Genomic DNA, 20,682 nt, shown 5'->3' with positions numbered 1-20,682 from the left:
TGGTTTAAATGGAGATATGGATTTACAAACTACAGGCCACTAAATACCCTGGTTTAAATGGAGATATGGATTTACAAACTACAGGCCACTAAATACCCTGGTTTAAATGAAGATATGGATTTACAAACTACAGGTCACTAAATACCCTGGTTTAAATGAAGATATGGATTTACAAACTACAGGTCACTAAATACCCTGGTTTAAATGAAGATATGGATTTACAAACTACAGGCCACTAAATACCCTGGTTTAAAGGAAGATATGGATTTACAAACTACAGGCCACTAAATACCCTGGTTTAAATGAAGATATGGATTTACAAACTACAGGCCACTAAATACCCTGGTTTAAATGAAGATATGGATTTACAAACTACAGGTCACTAAATACCCTGGTTTAAATGAAGATATGGATTTACAAACTACAGGCCACTAACTACCCTGGTTTAAATGGAGATATGGATTTACAAACTACAGGCCACTAACTACCCTGGTTTAAATGAAGATATGGATTTACAAACTACAGGCCACTAAATACCCTGGTTTAAAGGAAGATATGGATTTACAAACTACAGGCCACTAAATACCCTGGTTTAAATGGAGATATGGATTTACAAACTACAGGCCACTAAATACCCTGGTTTAAATGGAGATATGGATTTACAAACTACAGGCCACTAAATACCCTGGTTTAAATGGAGATATGGATTTACAAACTACAGGCCACTAAATACCCTGGTTTAAAGGAAGATATGGATTTACAAACTACAAGCCACTAAATACCCTGGTTTAAATGGAGATATGGATTTACAAACTACAGGTCACTAAATACCCTGGTTTAAATGAAGATATGGATTTACAAACTACAGGCCACTAAGTACCCTGGTTTAAATGGAGATATGGATTTACAAACTACAGGCCACTAAATACCCTGGTTTAAATGAAGGTATGGATTTACAAACTACAGGCCACTAAATACCCTGGTTTAAATGAAGATATGGATTTACAAACTACAGGCCACTAAATACCCTGGTTTAAATGAAGATATAGATTTACAAACTACAGGCCACTAAATACCCTGGTTTAAATGAAGATATGGATTTACAAACTACAGGCCACTAAATACCCTGGTTTAAATGGAGATATGGATTTACAAACTACAGGCCACTAAATACCCTGGTTTAAATGGAGATATGGATTTACAAACTATAGGGCACTAAATACCCTGGTTTAAATGAAGATATGGATTTACAAACTACAGGCCACTAAATACCCTGGTTTAAATGAAGATATGGATTTACAAACTACAGGCCACTAAATACCCTGGTTTAAATGAAGATATGGATTTACAAACTACAGGCCACTAAGTACCCTGGTTTAAATGAAGATATGGATTTACAAACTACAGGCCACTAAATACCCTGGTTTAAATGAAGATATGGATTTACAAACTACAGGCCACTAAATACCCTGGTTTAAATGAAGATATGGATTTACAAACTACAGGCCACTAAGTACCCTGGTTTAAATGAAGATATGGATTTACAAACTATAGGCCACTAAATACCCTGGTTTAAATGAAGGTATGGATTTACAAACTACAGGCCACTAAGAACCCTGGTTTAAATGAAGATATGGATTTACAAACTACAGGCCACTAAATACCCTGGTTTAAATGAAGGTATGGATTTACAAACTACAGGCCACTAAATACCCTGGTTTAAATGGAGATATGGATTTACAAACTACAGGCCACTAAATACCCTGGTTTAAATGAAGGTATGGATTTACAAACTACAGGCCACTAAATACCCTGGTTTAAATGAAGGTATGGATTTACAAACTACAGACCACTAAATACCCTGGTTTAAATGAAGATATGGATTTACAAACTACAGGCCACTAAATACCCTGGTTTAAATGAAGATATGGATTTCTCACCCTTCCTGTAGGGTTGTGATGGGTCCATTTGCTGCCATCTAGTGGACATTTTGCTCTATTGCCCTTCAGCTATGTTTAGACTGTTGTTGTTCATGTTGTGCTGTGTTCTAGTGTACTATGGGATATATTGCTGTGTTCTAGTGTACTATGGGATATATTGCTGTGTTCTAGTGTACTATGGAATATATTGCTGTGTTCTAGTGGACTATGGAATATATTGTTGTGTTCTAGTGTACTGTGGAATATATTGCTGTGTTCTAGTGTACTATGGAATATATTGCTGTGTTCTAGTGGACTATGGAATATATTGCTGTGTTCTAGTGTACTATGGAATATATTGCTGTGTTCTAGTGTACTATGGAATATATTGCTGTGTTCTAGTGTACTATGGAATATATTGCTGTGTTCTAGTGTACTATGGAATATATTGCTGTGTTCTAGTGTACTATGGAATATATTGCTGTGTTCTAGTGTACTATGGAATATATTGCTGTGTTCTAGTGGACTATGGAATATATTGCTGTGTTCTAGTGTACTATGGAATATATTGCTGTGTTCTAGTGTACTATGGAATATATTGCTGTGTTCTAGTGTACTATGGAATATATTGCTGTGTTCTAGTGTACTATGGAATATATTGCTGTGTTCTAGTGTACTATGGAATATATTGCTGTGTTCTAGTGGACTATGGAATATATTGCTGTGTTCTAGTGTACTATGGAATATATTGCTGTGTTCTAGTGTACTATGGAATATATTGCTGTGTTCTAGTGTACTATGGAATATATTGCTGTGTTCTAGTGTACTATGGAATATATTGCTGTGTTCTAGTGGACTATGGAATATATTGCTGTGTTCTAGTGGACTATGGAATATATTGCTGTGTTCTAGTGGACTATGGAATATATTGCTGTGTTCTAGTGTACTATGGAATATATTGCTGTGTTCTAGTGGACTATGGAATATATTGCTGTGTTCTAGTGGACTATGGAATATATTGCTGTGTTCTAGTGGACTATGTAATATATTGCTGTGTTCTAGTGTACTGTGGAATATATTGCTGTGTTCTAGTGTACTGTGGAATATATTGCTGTGTTCTAGTGTACTGTGGAATATATTGCTGTGTTCTAGTGTTCTATGGAATATATTGCTGTGTTCTAGTGTACTATGGAATATATTGCTGTGTTCTAGTGTACTATGGAATATATTGCTGTGTTCTAGTGTACTATGGAATATATTGCTGTGTTCTAGTGTACTATGGAATATATTGCTGTGTTCTAGTGTACTATGGAATATATTGCTGTGTTCTAGTGTACTATGGGATATATTGCTGTGTTCTAGTGTACTATGGGATATATTGCTGTGTTCTAGTGTACTATGGGATATATTGCTGTGTTCTAGTGTACTATGGAATATATTGCTGTGTTCTAGTGTACTATGGAATATATTGCTGTGTTCTAGTGTACTATGGAATATATTGCTGTGTTCTAGTGTACTATGGAATATATTGCTGTGTTCTAGTGTACTATGGAATATATTGCTGTGTTCTAGTGGACTATGGAATATGTTGCTGTGTTCTAGTGTACTATGGAATATATTGCTGTGTTCTAGTGTACTATGGAATATATTGCTGTGTTCTAGTGGACTATGGAATATATTGCTGTGTTCTAGTGGACTATGTAATATATTGCTGTGTTCTAGTGTACTATGGAATATATTGCTGTGTTCTAGTGTACTATGGAATATATTGCTGTGTTCTAGTGTACTATGGAATATATTGCTGTGTTCTAGTGTACTATGGAATATATTGCTGTGTTCTAGTGTACTATGGAATATATTGCTGTGTTCTAGTGTACTATGGAATATATTGCTGTGTTCTAGTGGACTATGGAATATATTGCTGTGTTCTAGTGTACTATGGAATATATTGCTGTGTTCTAGTGTACTATGGAATATATTGCTGTGTTCTAGTGTACTGTGGAATATATTGCTGTGTTCTAGTGTACTATGGAATATATTGCTGTGTTCTAGTGGACTATGTAATATATTGCTGTGTTCTAGTGTACTATGTAATATATTGCTGTGTTCTAGTGTACTATGTAATATATTGCTGTGTTCTAGTGGACTATGTAATATATTGCTTTCTTATTCTTGACACTTCTCCCAGTCGTATTTAAGGTTCAAACTACCTTTTAGTGTTCTGATACTTCTAGCTTGGAGTTGTATTTTTATGATAACATAGCTACAGTATTTCACCTTTAATTGTGTATAGTATTAGGTGTGTCCAATCAATTTGGTAACCACTCCCTCTTCAAATTAGGGCTAATTGGAAAAGCTGTTTAAAAGAGGACATTGTATTCTCTTTTTTTTTTCTGTACTCTCTGACGTAGGCCATGCAGCCGAAACGTGTCGGTTTTTAAAACTTTGTTTCTGTTGAACATGCCATACTAATAAAGGCATTTTAATTAATTATATGAAGAGTTCCTTGGTCCTCCTTTCTTTTTGATGACCAATTTACCCCTTTAACTAAAGAGCACCTTCTGTCAACCAAAATGTACTATTGTGTACCTTAGTAGCGCTTCCCTTCCTCCTCTTTCTACTAGTCTTGAAGGAGTTCCCACATATGCTGAGCACTTGTTGGCTGCTTTTCCTTCACTCTGCTGTCCAACTCATCCCAAACCATCTCAATTGGGTTGAGGTCGGGGGTGATTGTGGAGGCCAGGTCATCTGACGCAGCACTCCATCACTCTCCTTCTTGGTCAAATAGCCCTGACACAGCCTGGAGGTGTGTACGGGTGGTTTCTTTGCAGCAATTGAAGGCCTGATTCATGCAGTCTCCTCTGAACAGTTGATGTTGAGATGTGTCTGTTACTGGAACTCTATGAAGCATTTATTTGGGCTGCAATCTGAGGTGCAGTTAACTCTAATGAACTTATCCTCTGCAGCAGAGGTAACTCTGGGTCTTCCTTTCCTGTGGCGGTCCTCATGAGAGCCAGTTTCATCATAGCGCTTGATGGTTTTTGCGACTGCACTTGAAGAAACTTTCAAAGTTCTTGACATTTTCCGGATTGACTGACCTTCATGTCGTTTCTCTAAGCTTATTTGAGCTGTTCTTAACATAATATGTACTTGGTATTTTACCAAATAGGGCTATCTTCTGTATACCACCCCTACCTTGTCACGACACAACTGATTGGCTCAAACACATCGAGGAAAGAAATTCCACAAATTAACTTTTAACAAGGCACACCTGTTAATTGAAATGCATTCCAGGTGATTACCTCATGAAGTTTGGTTGAGAGAATGTGAAGAGTGTGCACAGCTGTCATCAAGGCAAAGGCAACTTTGAAGAATCTCAAATATATCTTGAATTGTTTAACACTTTTTTGGTTACTACATGATTCCATATGTGTTATTTCATAGTTTTGATGTCTTCACTATTATTCTACAATGTAGAAAATAGTACAAATAAAGAAAAACCCTGGAATGAGTAGGTGTGTCCAAACTTTTGACTGGTACTGTAAATATCCACTAATTGATCGTTTTAACAACAATATCTTGCAGATCAAGAGACTGTATTTCAACCGTAAACACAGAGAGAAACCACGTCACACAACAATACCGTAAACACAGACGTCATTTATCAGTGAAAATCTTTACAACAAAAACAAACAGAACTATTTTGCCGTTCTCTGATCCATTGGTTGGGCGGTTTAGACGAGAAAGGTGCCGTATCCCATGAGCACTAGAAAACTACAGCATCTTTATATACTACAAGGTACATATTTACATGACACACACACACACACACACACAAATACATACAGTCATCATTCAGACCTTTCCAAATCCACAGCGCTAACATGATATAGGGTAATCCCAAAGCTGACCCTATTCCCTACATAGTGCACTACTTTTGACCAGGGCCTATAGGACTTTATAGTGCACTACTTTTGACCAGGGCCTATAGGACTTTATAGTGCACTACTTTTGACCAGGGCCTATAGGACTTTATAGTGCACTACTTTTGACCAGGGCCTATAGGACTCTGGTCAAAAGTAGTGCACTATATAGGGTGCCCTTTGGGATGCAACCCTAAGTTTATAAAGGGGTTCAAGAGAAGAGACAGGTTTTTGTCTCCGGTCACTACGGTGATAAGACCAGGTAGGTGGTCGTCACAAACAGTTTAGAGGTTTGTTCTTCAGAAGGTGAGAGAAGAGGTGTTCGTTTTTTGGGGCTTGGGGTGGGGTGGGGGGTAGTTGTCTCAGCGGTTAGGGGTCACTTCCTGGCTTTGCCCTTGCCTTTGCCCTTGCCCTTTCCCTTCCCAGAATCCCCGGCTGTTGTCTTCTCCTTCTTGGGCTCCTTGGAGGGTTTGGCCTTCTTCTGATGTGGAGAGGAGAGGGGGGGGGAGAAACAGGGGGGAGAGAAGAGGGAGGGAGAAACAGGGTGGAGAGGGGAGGGAGAAATGGAGGAGAGGGAGAAATGGGGGAGATGGGAGAAATGGGAAGGGATAGGAAGAGAAACAGGGGGAAGAGGGGAGGGAGGGAGAAACAGGGAGGAGAGGGGAGGGAGGGAGAAACAGGGAGGAGAGGGAGAAATGGGGGAGATGGGAAGGGAGAGGAAGAGAAAGGGAGAAAAGTTATTATCCGATTCAAATATCACCAGTGCTATATTCAGGTCAAGGAATGGATTGTCTATCTGTCTGAACGAGAATATGTGTATACACACGGGTTTGTGTGTGTGTGTGTTGTGTCTGTGTATACAGTATGTAAAGGTAACTGCCAAAATAAAGGAAACAACAAAATAAAGGAAACACCAACATAATGTAAATACCAAAATAATGGAAACATCAAAATAACAGAAACACCAAAATAAAGGAAACACCAACATATAGTGTGTTAACAGGGCGTTGGGTCACCACCAACCAGAACAGCTCCAATGCACCTCGACATGGATTCTAGAAGTGTCTGGAACTCTATTGGAAGGATGTGACCTCATTCTTCCACCAGAAAAATTCCATGTTTTTGGTGAAGACGCTGCCTCAGGCGCCGCTCCAGAATCTCCCGTAAGTATTCAACTGGGTTGAGATCTGGTGACTGAGACGACCTGGGCATACGGTTTACATGGTTTTCATCTTCCTCAAACACCATTCAGTGACCACTGGTGTCCTGTGGGATGGGGGGGTTGTTATCCTGGAAGAGACCACTGGTGTCCTGTGGGATGGGGGGAGCGTTGTTATCCTGGAAGAGACCACTGGTGTCCTGTGGGATGGGGGGGCGTTGTTATCCTGGAAGAGACCACTGGTGTCCTGTGGGATGGGGGAGCGTTGTTATCCTGGAAGAGACCACTGGTGTCCTGTGGGATGGGGGGACGTTGTTATCCTGGAAGAGACCACTGGTGTCCTGTGGGATGGGGGGGGCGTTGTTATCCTGGAAGAGACCACTGGTGTCCTGTGGGATGGGGGGGGGCGTTGTTATCCTGGAAGAGACCACTGGTGTCCTGTGGGATGGGGGGAGCGTTGTTATCCTGGAAGAGACCACTGGTGTCCTGTGGGATGGGGGGGCGTTGTTATCCTGGAAGAGACCACTGGTGTCCTGTGGGATGGGGGAGCGTTGTTATCCTGGAAGAGACCACTGGTGTCCTGTGGGATGGGGGGACGTTGTTATCCTGGAAGAGACCACTGGTGTCCTGTGGGATGGGGGGGGCGTTGTTATCCTGGAAGAGACCACTGGTGTCCTGTGGGATGGGGGGGGGCGTTGTTATCCTGGAAGAGACCACTGGTGTCCTGTGGGATGGGGGGGGGGGGGGGGGCGTTGTTATCCTGGAAGAGACCACTGGTGTCCTGTGGGATGGGGGGGGCGTTGTTATCCTGGAAGAGACCACTGGTGTCCTGTGGGATGGGGGGGGGGGGGGGCGTTGTTATCCTGGAAGAGACCACTGGTGTCCTGTGGGATGGGGGGGGCGTTGTTATCCTGGAAGAGACCACTGGTGTCCTGTGGGATGGGAGGGGGGTGCGTTGTTATCCTGGAAGACACCACTGGTGTCCTGTGGGATGGGGGGGCGTTGTTATCCTGGAAGAGACCACTGGTGTCCTGTGGGATGGGTTTATCCTGGAAGAGACCACTGGTGTCCTGTGGGATGGGGGGGGCGTTGTTATCCTGGAAGAGACCACTGGTGTCCTGTGGGATGGGGGGGACGTTGTTATCCTGGAAGAGACCACTGGTGTCCTGTGGGATGGGGGGTGTTGTTATCCTGGAAGAGACCACTGGTGTCCTGTGGGATGGGGGGGGTGTTGTTATCCTGGAAGAGACCACTGGTGTCCTGTGGGATGGGGGGGGCGTTGTTATCCTGGAAGAGACCACTGGTGTCCTGTGGGATGGGGGGGGGGGGGGGGGGCGTTGTTATCCTGGAAGAGACTACTGGTGTCCTGTGGGATGGGGGGGGGGCGTTGTTATCCTGGAAGAGACCACTGGTGTCCTGTGGGATGGGGGGGGGGGGGGGCGTTGTTATCCTGGAAGAGACCACTGGTGTCCTGTGGGATGGGGGGGGGGGGGGGGCGTTGTTATCCTGGAAGAGACCACTGGTGTCCTGTGGGATGGGGGGGCGTTGTTATCCTGGAAGAGACCACTGGTGTCCTGTGGGATGGGGGTGGTGTTGTTATCCTGGAAGAGACCACTGGTGTCCTGTGGGATGGGGGGCGTTGTTATCCTGGAAGAGACCACTGGTGTCCTGTGGGATGGGGGTGGTTGTTATCCTGGAAGAGACCACTGGTGTCCTGTGGGATGGGGGGGCGTTGTTATCCTGGAAGAGACCACTGGTGTCCTGTGGGATGGGGGGGGCGTTGTTATCCTGGAAGAGACCACTGGTGTCCTGTGGGATGGGGACGTTGTTATCCTGGAAGAGACCACTGGTGTCCTGTGGGATGGGGGGGGAGTTGTTATCCTGGAAGAGACCACTGGTGTCCTGTGGGATGGGGGTGGTGTTGTTATCCTGGAAGAGACCACTGGTGTCCTGTGGGATGGGGGGGCGTTGTTATCCTGGAAGAGACCACTGGTGTCCTGTGGGATGGGGGGAGGAGTGTAATCCTGGAAGAGACCACTGGTGTCCTGTGGGATGGGGGGGGCGTTGTTATCCTGGAAGAGACCACCGGTGTCCTGTGGGATGGGGGGGGGGTGTTGTTATCCTGGAAGAGACCACTGGTGTCCTGTGGGATGGGGGGGGCGTTGTTATCCCGGAAGAGACCACTGGTGTCTTGTGGGATGGGGGGCGTTGTTATCCTGGAAGAGACCACTGGTGTCCTGTGGGATGGGGGGGGGGCGTTGTTATCCCGGAAGAGACCACTGGTGTCTTGTGGGATGGGGGGGGGCGTTGTTATCCTGGAAGAGACCACTGGTGTCCTGTGGGATGGGGGGGGGGTTGTTATCCTGGAAGAGACCACTAGTGTCTTGTGGGATGGGGGGCGTTGTTATCCTGGAAGAGACCACTGGTGCCCTGTGGGATTGGGGGGGGGCGTTGTTATCCTGGAAGAGACCACTGGTGCCCTGTGGGATTGGGGGGGGGGGGGCGTTGTTAGCCTGGAAGAGACCACTGGTGCCCTGTGGGATTGGGGGGGGGGCGTTGTTATCCTGGAAGAGACCACTGGTGTTCTGTGGGATGGGGGGCGTTGTTATCCTGGAAGAGACCACTGGTGTCCTGTGGGATGGGGGGGGGGGGCGTTGTTATCCTGGAAGAGACCACTGGTGTCCTGTGGGATGGGGGTCGTTGTTATCCTGGAAGAGACCACTGGTGTCCTGTGGGATGGGGGGTGTTGGTATCCTGGAAGAGACCACTGGTGTCCTGTGGGATGGGGGGGGCGTTGTTATCCTGGAAGAGACAACTGGTGTCCTGTGGGATGGGGGGGGGGTGTTGTTATCCTGGAAGAGACCACTGGTGTCCTGTGGGATGGGGGTGTTGGTATCCTGGAAGAGACCACTGGTGTCCTGTGGGATGGGGGGGGCGTTGTTATCCTGGAAGAGACAACTGGTGTCCTGTGGGATGGGGGGGGGGTGTTGTTATCCTGGAAGAGACCACTGGTGTCCTGTGGGATGGGGGTGTTGGTATCCTGGAAGAGACCACTGGTGTCCTGTGGGATGGGGGGGGCGTTGTTATCCTGGAAGAGACCACTGGTGTCCTGTGGGATGGGGGGGGCGTTGTTATCCTGGAAGAGACCACTGGTGTCCTGTGGGATGGGGGGACGTTGTTATCCTGGAAGAGACCACTGGTGTCCTGTGGGATGGGGGGGGGGGCGTTGTTATCCTGGAAGAGACCACTGGTGTCCTGTGGGGGCGTTGTTATCCTGGAAGAGACCACTGGTGTCCTGTGGGATGGGGGGGGGCGTTGTTATCCTGGAAGAGACCACTGGTGTCCTGTGGGGGCGTTGTTATCCTGGAAGAGACCACTGGTGTCCTGTGGGATGGGGGGGGGGGCGTTGTTATCCTGGAAGAGACCACTGGTGTCCTGTGGGATGGGGGGGGCGTTGTTATCCTGGAAGAGACCACTGGTGTCCTGTAGGATGGGGGGGGCGTTGTTATCCTGGAAGAGACCACTGGTGTCCTGTAGGATGGGGGGGGGCGTTGTTATCCTGGAAGAGACCACTCCCATCTGGATAGATATGAATCTCCATTGGTTGAAGGTGATCACTCAGAATGTCTGTGTATTTCCTGGCGTTTTCTTGCCCTCTAAAGGCTTGGTGGACCTAAACCATGTCAGGAAAACGCACCCTGCATCATCACAGAGCTGCCAGAACCAATTGATGTACTTATCGAGAGAACATCCCTGGTCGTCCCTACGGCCTCTGATCTGGAGGACTCACTAAACAGAGAACATCCCTGGTCATCCCTACTGCCTCTGATTTGGTGGACTCACTAAACAGAGAACATCCCTGGTCATCCCTACTGTCTCTGATCTGGAGGACTCACTAAACAGAGAACATCCCTGGTCATCCCTACTGCCTCTGATCTGGTGGACTCACTAAACAGAGAACATCCCTGGTCATCCCTACTGCCTCTGATCTGGAGAACTCACTAAACAGAGAACATCCCTGGTCATCCCTACTGCCTCTGATCTGGAGGACTCACTAAACAGAGAACATCCCTGGTCGTCCCTACGGCCTCTGATCTGGAGGACTCACTAAACAGAGAACATCCCTGGTCATCCCTACTGTCTCTGATCTGGAGGACTCACTAAACAGAGAACATCCCTGGTCATCCCTACTGCCTCTGATTTGGTGGACTCACTAAACAGAGAACATCCCTGGTCATCCCTACTGTCTCTGATCTGGAGGACTCACTAAACAGAGAACATCCCTGGTCATCCCTACTGCCTCTGATCTGGTGGACTCACTAAACAGAGAACATCCCTGGTCATCCCTACTGCCTCTGATCTGGAGGACTCACTAAACAGAGAACATCCCTGGTCATCCCTACTGCCTCTGATCTGGAGGACTCACTAAACAGAGAACATCCCTGGTCGTCCCTACGGCCTCTGATCTGGAGGACTCACTAAACAGAGAACATCCCTGGTCATCCCTACTGTCTCTGATCTGGAGGACTCACTAAACAGAGAACATCCCTGGTCATCCCTACTGCCTCTGATTTGGTGGACTCACTAAACAGAGAACATCCCTGGTCATCCCTACTGTCTCTGATCTGGAGGACTCACTAAACAGAGAACATCCCTGGTCATCCCTACTGCCTCTGATCTGGTGGACTCACTAAACAGAGAACATCCCTGGTCATCCCTACTGCCTCTGATTTGGTGGACTCACTAAACAGAGAACATCCCTGGTCGTCCCTACTGCCTCTGATCTGGAGGACTCACTAAACAGAGAACATCCCTGGTCATCCCTACTGCCTCTGATCTGGAGGACTCACTAAACAGAGAACATCCCTGGGCATCCCTACTGCCTCTGATCTGGAGGACTCACTAAACAGAGAACATCCCTGGTCGTCCCTACTGCCTCTGATCTGGAGGACTCACTAAACAGAGAACATCCCTGGTCATCCCTACTGTCTCTGATCTGGAGGACTCACTAAACAGAGAACATCCCTGGTCATCCCTACTGCCTCTGATCTGGAGGACTCACTAAACAGAGAACATCCCTGGTCATCCCTACTGCCTCTGATCTGGTGGACTCACTAAACAGAGAACATCCCTGGTCATCCCTACTGCCTCTGATCTGGAGGACTCACTAAACAGAGAACATCCCTGGTCATCCCTACTGCCTCTGATCTGGAGGACTCACTAAACAGAGAACATCCTGGTCGTCCCTACGGCCTCTGATCTGGAGGACTCACTAAACAGAGAACATCCCTGGTCATCCCTACTGTCTCTGATCTGGAGGACTCACTAAACAGAGAACATCCCTGGTCATCCCTACTGCCTCTGATTTGGTGGACTCACTAAACAGAGAACATCCCTGGTCATCCCTACTGTCTCTGATCTGGAGGACTCACTAAACAGAGAACATCCCTGGTCATCCCTACTGCCTCTGATCTGGTGGACTCACTAAACAGAGAACATCCCTGGTCATCCCTACTGCCTCTGATTTGGTGGACTCACTAAACAGAGAACATCCCTGGTCGTCCCTACTGCCTCTGATCTGGAGGACTCACTAAACAGAGAACATCCCTGGTCATCCCTACTGCCTCTGATCTGGAGGACTCACTAAACAGAGAACATCCCTGGGCATCCCTACTGCCTCTGATCTGGAGGACTCACTAAACAGAGAACATCCCTGGTCGTCCCTACTGCCTCTGATCTGGAGGACTCACTAAACAGAGAACATCCCTGGTCATCCCTACTGTCTCTGATCTGGAGGACTCACTAAACAGAGAACATCCCTGGTCATCCCTACTGCCTCTGATCTGGAGGACTCACTAAACAGAGAACATCCCTGGTCATCCCTACTGCCTCTGATCTGGAGGACTCACTAAACAGAGAACATCCCTGGTCATCCCTACTGTCTCTGATCTGGAGGACTCACTAAACAGAGAACATCCCTGGTCATCCCTACTGCCTCTGATCTGGAGGACTCACTAAACAGAGAACATCCCTGGTCATCCCTACTGTCTCTGATCTGGTGGTCTCACTAAACAGAGAACATCCCTGGTCATCCCTACTGCCTCTGATCTGGAGGACTCACTAAACAGAGAACATCCCTGGTCATCCCTACTGCCTCTGATCTGGAGGACTCACTAAACAGAGAACATCCCTGGTCATCCCTACTGCCTCTGATCTGGAGGACTCACTAAACAGAGAACATCCCTGGTCATCCCTACTGCCTCTGATCTGGAGGACTCACTAAACAGAGAACATCCCTGGTCATCCCTACTGCCTCTGATCTGGAGGACTCAGTAAACAGAGAACATCCCTGGTCATCCCTACTGTCTCTGATCTGGTGGTCTCACTAAACAGAGAACATCCCTGGTCATCCCTACTGTCTCTGATCTGGAGGACTCACTAAACAGAGAACATCCCTGGTCATCCCTACTGTCTCTGATCTGGTGGTCTCACTAAACAGAGAACATCCCTGGTCATCCCTACTGTCTCTGATCTGGAGGACTCACTAAACAGAGAACATCCCTGGTCATCCCTACTGCCTCTGATCTGGAGGACTCACTAAACAGAGAACATCCCTGGTCATCCCTACTGCCTTTGATCTGGAGGACTCAGTAAACAGAGAACATCCCTGGTCATCCCTACTGCCTCTGATCTGGAGGACTCACTAAACAGAGAACATCCCTGGTCATCCCTACTGTCTCTGATCTGGAGGACTCACTAAACAGAGAACATCCCTGGTCATCCCTACTGCCTCTGATCTGGAGGACTCACTAAACAGAGAACATCCCTGGTCATCCCTACTGTCTCTGATCTGGAGGACTCACTAAACAGAGAACATCCCTGGTCATCCCTACTGTCTCTGATCTGGAGGACTCACTAAACAGAGAACATCCCTGGTCATCCCTACTGTCTCTGATCTGGAGGACTCACTAAACAGAGAACATCCCTGGTCATCCCTACTGTCTCTGATCTGGAGGACTCACTAAACAGAGAACATCCCTGGTCATCCCTACTGCCTCTGATCTGGAGGACTCACTAAACAGAGAACATCCCTGGTCATCCCTACTGCCTCTGATCTGGAGGACTCAGTAAACAGAGAACATCCCTGGTCATCTCTACTGCCTCTGATCTGGAGGACTCACTAAACAGAGAACATCCCTGGTCATCCCTACTGCCTCTGATCTAGAGGACTCACTAAACAGAGAACATCCCTGGTCATCCCTACTGCCTCTGATCTGGAGGACTCACTAAACAGAGAACATCCCTGGTCATCCCTACTGCCTCTGATCTGGAGGACTCACTAAACAGAGAACATCCCTGGTCATCCCTACTGCCTCTGATCTGGAGGACTCACTAAACAGAGAACATCCCTGGTCATCCCTACTGCCTCTGATCTGGAGGACTCAGTAAACAGAGAACATCCCTGGTCATCCCTACTGTCTCTGATCTGGTGGTCTCACTAAACAGAGAACATCCCTGGTCATCCCTACTGTCTCTGATCTGGAGGACTCACTAAACAGAGAACATCCCTGGTCATCCCTACTGTCTCTGATCTGGTGGTCTCACTAAACAGAGAACATCCCTGGTCATCCCTACTGTCTCTGATCTGGAGGACTCACTAAACAGAGAACATCCCTGGTCATCCCTACTGCCTCTGATCTGGAGGACTCACTAAACAGAGAACATCCCTGGTCATCCCTACTGCCTTTGATCTGGAGGACTCAGTAAACAGAGAACATCCCTGGTCATCCCTACTGCCTCTGATCTGGAGGACTCACTAAACAGAGAACATCCCTGGTCATCCCTACTGTCTCTGATCTGGAGGACTCACTAAACAGAGAACATCCCTGGTCATCCCTACTGCCTCTGATCTGGAGGACTCACTAAACAGAGAACATCCCTGGTCGTCCCTACGGCCTCTGATCTGGAGGACTCACTAAACAGAGAACATCCCTGGTCATCCCTACTGTCTCTGATCTGGAGGACTCACTAAACAGAGAACATCCCTGGTCATCCCTACTGCCTCTGATTTGGTGGACTCACTAAACAGAGAACATCCCTGGTCATCCCTACTGTCTCTGATCTGGAGGACTCACTAAACAGAGAACATCCCTGGTCATCCCTACTGCCTCTGATCTGGTGGACTCACTAAACAGAGAACATCCCTGGTCATCCCTACTGCCTCTGATTTGGTGGACTCACTAAACAGAGAACATCCCTGGTCGTCCCTACTGCCTCTGATCTGGAGGACTCACTAAACAGAGAACATCCCTGGTCATCCCTACTGCCTCTGATCTGGAGGACTCACTAAACAGAGAACATCCCTGGGCATCCCTACTGCCTCTGATCTGGAGGACTCACTAAACAGAGAACATCCCTGGTCGTCCCTACTGCCTCTGATCTGGAGGACTCACTAAACAGAGAACATCCCTGGTCATCCCTACTGTCTCTGATCTGGAGGACTCACTAAACAGAGAACATCCCTGGTCATCCCTACTGCCTCTGATCTGGAGGACTCACTAAACAGAGAACATCCCTGGTCATCCCTACTGCCTCTGATCTGGTGGACTCACTAAACAGAGAACATCCCTGGTCATCCCTACTGCCTCTGATCTGGAGGACTCACTAAACAGAGAACATCCCTGGTCATCCCTACTGCCTCTGATCTGGAGGACTCACTAAACAGAGAACATCCCTGGTCATCCCTACTGCCTCTGATCTGGAGGACTCACTAAACAGAGAACATCCCTGGTCATCCCTACTGCCTCTGATCTGGAGGACTCACTAAACAGAGAACATCCCTGGTCATCCCTACTGCCTCTGATCTGGAGGACTCAGTAAACAGAGAACATCCCTGGTCATCCCTACTGTCTCTGATCTGGTGGTCTCACTAAACAGAGAACATCCCTGGTCATCCCTACTGTCTCTGATCTGGAGGACTCACTAAACAGAGAACATCCCTGGTCATCCCTACTGTCTCTGATCTGGTGGTCTCACTAAACAGAGAACATCCCTGGTCATCCCTACTGTCTCTGATCTGGAGGACTCACTAAACAGAGAACATCCCTGGTCATCCCTACTGCCTCTGATCTGGAGGACTCACTAAACAGAGAACATCCCTGGTCATCCCTACTGTCTCTGATCTGGAGGACTCACTAAACAGAGAACATCCCTGGTCATCCCTACTGTCTCTGATCTGGAGGACTCACTAAACAGAGAACATCCCTGGTCATCCCTACTGCCTTTGATCTGGAGGACTCAGTAAACAGAGAACATCCCTGGTCATCCCTACTGCCTCTGATCTGGAGGACTCACTAAACAGAGAACATCCCTGGTCATCCCTACTGTCTCTGATCTGGAGGACTCACTAAACAGAGAACATCCCTGGTCATCCCTACTGCCTCTGATCTGGAGGACTCACTAAACAGAGAACATCCCTGGTCATCCCTACTGTCTCTGATCTGGAGGACTCACTAAACAGAGAACATCCCTGGTCATCCCTACTGCCTCTGATCTGGAGGACTCACTAAACAGAGAACATCCCTGGTCATCCCTACTGCCTCTGATCTGGAGGACTCAGTAAACAGAGAACATCCCTGGTCATCCCTACTGCCTCTGATCTGGAGGACTCACTAAACAGAGAACATCCCTGGTCATCCCTACTGTCTCTGATCTGGAGGACTCACTAAACAGAGAACATCCCTGGTCATCCCTACTGCCTCTGATCTGGAGGACTCACTAAACAGAGAACATCCCTGGTCATCCCTACTGTCTCTGATCTGGAGGACTCACTAAACAGAGAACATCCCTGGTCATCCCTACTGCCTCTGATCTGGAGGACTCACTAAACAGAGAACATCCCTGGTCATCCCTACTGCCTCTGATCTGGAGGACTCACTAAACAGAGAACATCCCTGGTCATCCCTACTGCCTCTGATCTGGAGGACTCAGTAAACAGAGAACATCCCTGGTCATCCCTACTGCCTCTGATCTGGAGGACTCACTAAACAGAGAACATCCCTGGTCTTCCCTACTGTCTCTGATATGGGGGACTCACTAAACAGAGAACATCCCTGGTCATCTCTACTGCCTCTGATCTGGAGGACTCACTAAACAGAGAACATCCCTGGTCATCCCTACTGTCTCTGATCTGGAGGACTCACTAAACAGAGAACATCCCTGGTCATCCCTACTGCCTCTGATCTGGAGGACTCACTAAACAGAGAACATCCCTGGTCATCCCTACTGTCTCTGATCTGGAGGACTCACTAAACAGAGAACATCCCTGGTCATCCCTACTGCCTCTGATCTGGAGGACTCACTAAACAGAGAACATCCCTGGTCATCCCTACTGCCTCTGATCTGGAGGACTCAGTAAACAGAGAACATCCCTGGTCATCCCTACTGCCTCTGATCTGGAGGACTCACTAAACAGAGAACATCCCTGGTCATCCCTACTGTCTCTGATCTGGAGGACTCACTAAACAGAGAACATCCCTGGTCATCCCTACTGCCTCTGATCTGGAGGACTCACTAAACAGAGAACATCCCTGGTCATCCCTACTGTCTCTGATCTGGAGGACTCACTAAACAGAGAACATCCCTGGTCATCCCTACTGCCTCTGATCTGGAGGACTCACTAAACAGAGAACATCCCTGGTCATCCCTACTGCCTCTGATCTGGAGGACTCAGTAAACAGAGAACATCCCTGGTCATCCCTACTGCCTCTGATCTGGAGGACTCAGTAAACAGAGAACATCCCTGGTCATCCCTACTGCCTCTGATCTGGAGGACTCACTAAACAGAGAACATCCCTGGTCTTCCCTACTGTCTCTGATATGGGGGACTCACTAAACAGAGAACATCCCTGGTCATCTCTACTGCCTCTGATCTGGAGGACTCACTAAACAGAGAACATCCCTGGTCATCCCTACTGCCTCTGATCTAGAGGACTCACTAAACAGAGAACATCCCTGGTCATCCCTACTGCCTCTGATCTGGAGGACTCACTAAACAGAGAACATCCCTGGTCATCCCTACTGCCTCTGATCTGGAGGACTCACTAAACAGAGAACATCCCTGGTCATCCCTACTGCCTCTGATCTGGAGAACTCACTAAACAGAGAACATCCCTGGTCATCCCTACTGCCTCTGATCTGGAGGACTCACTAAACAGAGAACATCCCTGGTCGTCCCTACGGCCTCTGATCTGGAGGACTCACTAAACAGAGAACATCCCTGGTCATCCCTACTGTCTCTGATCTGGAGGACTCACTAAACAGAGAACATCCCTGGTCATCCCTACTGCCTCTGATTTGGTGGACTCACTAAACAGAGAACATCCCTGGTCATCCCTACTGTCTCTGATCTGGAGGACTCACTAAACAGAGAACATCCCTGGTCATCCCTACTGCCTCTGATCTGGTGGACTCACTAAACAGAGAACATCCCTGGTCATCCCTACTGCCTCTGATTTGGTGGACTCACTAAACAGAGAACATCCCTGGTCGTCCCTACTGCCTCTGATCTGGAGGACTCACTAAACAGAGAACATCCCTGGTCATCCCTACTGCCTCTGATCTGGAGGACTCACTAAACAGAGAACATCCCTGGGCATCCCTACTGCCTCTGATCTGGAGGACTCACTAAACAGAGAACATCCCTGGTCGTCCCTACTGCCTCTGATCTGGAGGACTCACTAAACAGAGAACATCCCTGGTCATCCCTACTGTCTCTGATCTGGAGGACTCACTAAACAGAGAACATCCCTGGTCATCCCTACTGCCTCTGATCTGGAGGACTCACTAAACAGAGAACATCCCTGGTCATCCCTACTGCCTCTGATCTGGTGGACTCACTAAACAGAGAACATCCCTGGTCATCCCTACTGCCTCTGATCTGGAGGACTCACTAAACAGAGAACATCCCTGGTCATCCCTACTGCCTCTGATCTGGAGGACTCACTAAACAGAGAACATCCCTGGTCATCCCTACTGCCTCTGATCTGGAGGACTCACTAAACAGAGAACATCCCTGGTCATCCCTACTGCCTCTGATCTGGAGGACTCACTAAACAGAGAACATCCCTGGTCATCCCTACTGCCTCTGATCTGGAGGACTCAGTAAACAGAGAACATCCCTGGTCATCCCTACTGTCTCTGATCTGGTGGTCTCACTAAACAGAGAACATCCCTGGTCATCCCTACTGTCTCTGATCTGGAGGACTCACTAAACAGAGAACATCCCTGGTCATCCCTACTGTCTCTGATCTGGTGGTCTCACTAAACAGAGAACATCCCTGGTCATCCCTACTGTCTCTGATCTGGAGGACTCACTAAACAGAGAACATCCCTGGTCATCCCTACTGCCTCTGATCTGGAGGACTCACTAAACAGAGAACATCCCTGGTCATCCCTACTGTCTCTGATCTGGAGGACTCACTAAACAGAGAACATCCCTGGTCATCCCTACTGTCTCTGATCTGGAGGACTCACTAAACAGAGAACATCCCTGGTCATCCCTACTGCCTTTGATCTGGAGGACTCAGTAAACAGAGAACATCCCTGGTCATCCCTACTGCCTCTGATCTGGAGGACTCACTAAACAGAGAACATCCCTGGTCATCCCTACTGTCTCTGATCTGGAGGACTCACTAAACAGAGAACATCCCTGGTCATCCCTACTGCCTCTGATCTGGAGGACTCACTAAACAGAGAACATCCCTGGTCATCCCTACTGTCTCTGATCTGGAGGACTCACTAAACAGAGAACATCCCTGGTCATCCCTACTGCCTCTGATCTGGAGGACTCACTAAACAGAGAACATCCCTGGTCATCCCTACTGCCTCTGATCTGGAGGACTCAGTAAACAGAGAACATCCCTGGTCATCCCTACTGCCTCTGATCTGGAGGACTCACTAAACAGAGAACATCCCTGGTCATCCCTACTGTCTCTGATCTGGAGGACTCACTAAACAGAGAACATCCCTGGTCATCCCTACTGCCTCTGATCTGGAGGACTCACTAAACAGAGAACATCCCTGGTCATCCCTACTGTCTCTGATCTGGAGGACTCACTAAACAGAGAACATCCCTGGTCATCCCTACTGCCTCTGATCTGGAGGACTCACTAAACAGAGAACATCCCTGGTCATCCCTACTGCCTCTGATCTGGAGGACTCAGTAAACAGAGAACATCCCTGGTCATCCCTACTGCCTCTGATCTGGAGGACTCACTAAACAGAGAACATCCCTGGTCTTCCCTACTGTCTCTGATATGGGGGACTCACTAAACAGAGAACATCCCTGGTCATCTCTACTGCCTCTGATCTGGAGGACTCACTAAACAGAGAACATCCCTGGTCATCCCTACTGCCTCTGATCTAGAGGACTCACTAAACAGAGAACATCCCTGGTCATCCCTACTGCCTCTGATCTGGAGGACTCACTAAACAGAGAACATCCCTGGTCATCCCTACTGCCTCTGATCTGGAGGACTCACTAAACAGAGAACATCCCTGGTCATCCCTACTGCCTCTGATCTGGAGGACTCACTAAACAGAGAACATCCCTGGTCATCCCTACTGCCTCTGATCTGGAGGACTCAGTAAACAGAGAACATCCCTGGTCATCCCTACTGCC

At 47.8% G+C, this 20,682-nt stretch overlaps 1 protein-coding gene across 1 annotated transcript in view; it reads right to left on the bottom strand.

The window, feature by feature from the left end:
- Positions 1-6,218: 6,218 nt before the first annotated feature.
- fam114a1 (family with sequence similarity 114 member A1) overlaps positions 6,219-20,682 on the bottom strand; it is a 73,409-nt gene continuing 58,945 nt past the window's right edge. The window contains exon 12 of the mRNA XM_071408616.1: positions 6,219-6,323. Within this exon, the coding sequence (XP_071264717.1) occupies positions 6,219-6,323 (105 nt within the window). The remainder of the gene's footprint in view (positions 6,324-20,682) is intronic.

Source organism: Salvelinus alpinus, chromosome 6 (assembly GCF_045679555.1).
Source record: "Salvelinus alpinus chromosome 6, SLU_Salpinus.1, whole genome shotgun sequence".
In the NCBI taxonomy this organism is placed as follows: Eukaryota; Metazoa; Chordata; class Actinopteri; order Salmoniformes; family Salmonidae; genus Salvelinus; species Salvelinus alpinus.
This window is presented reverse-complemented; position numbering and strand designations above follow the sequence as displayed.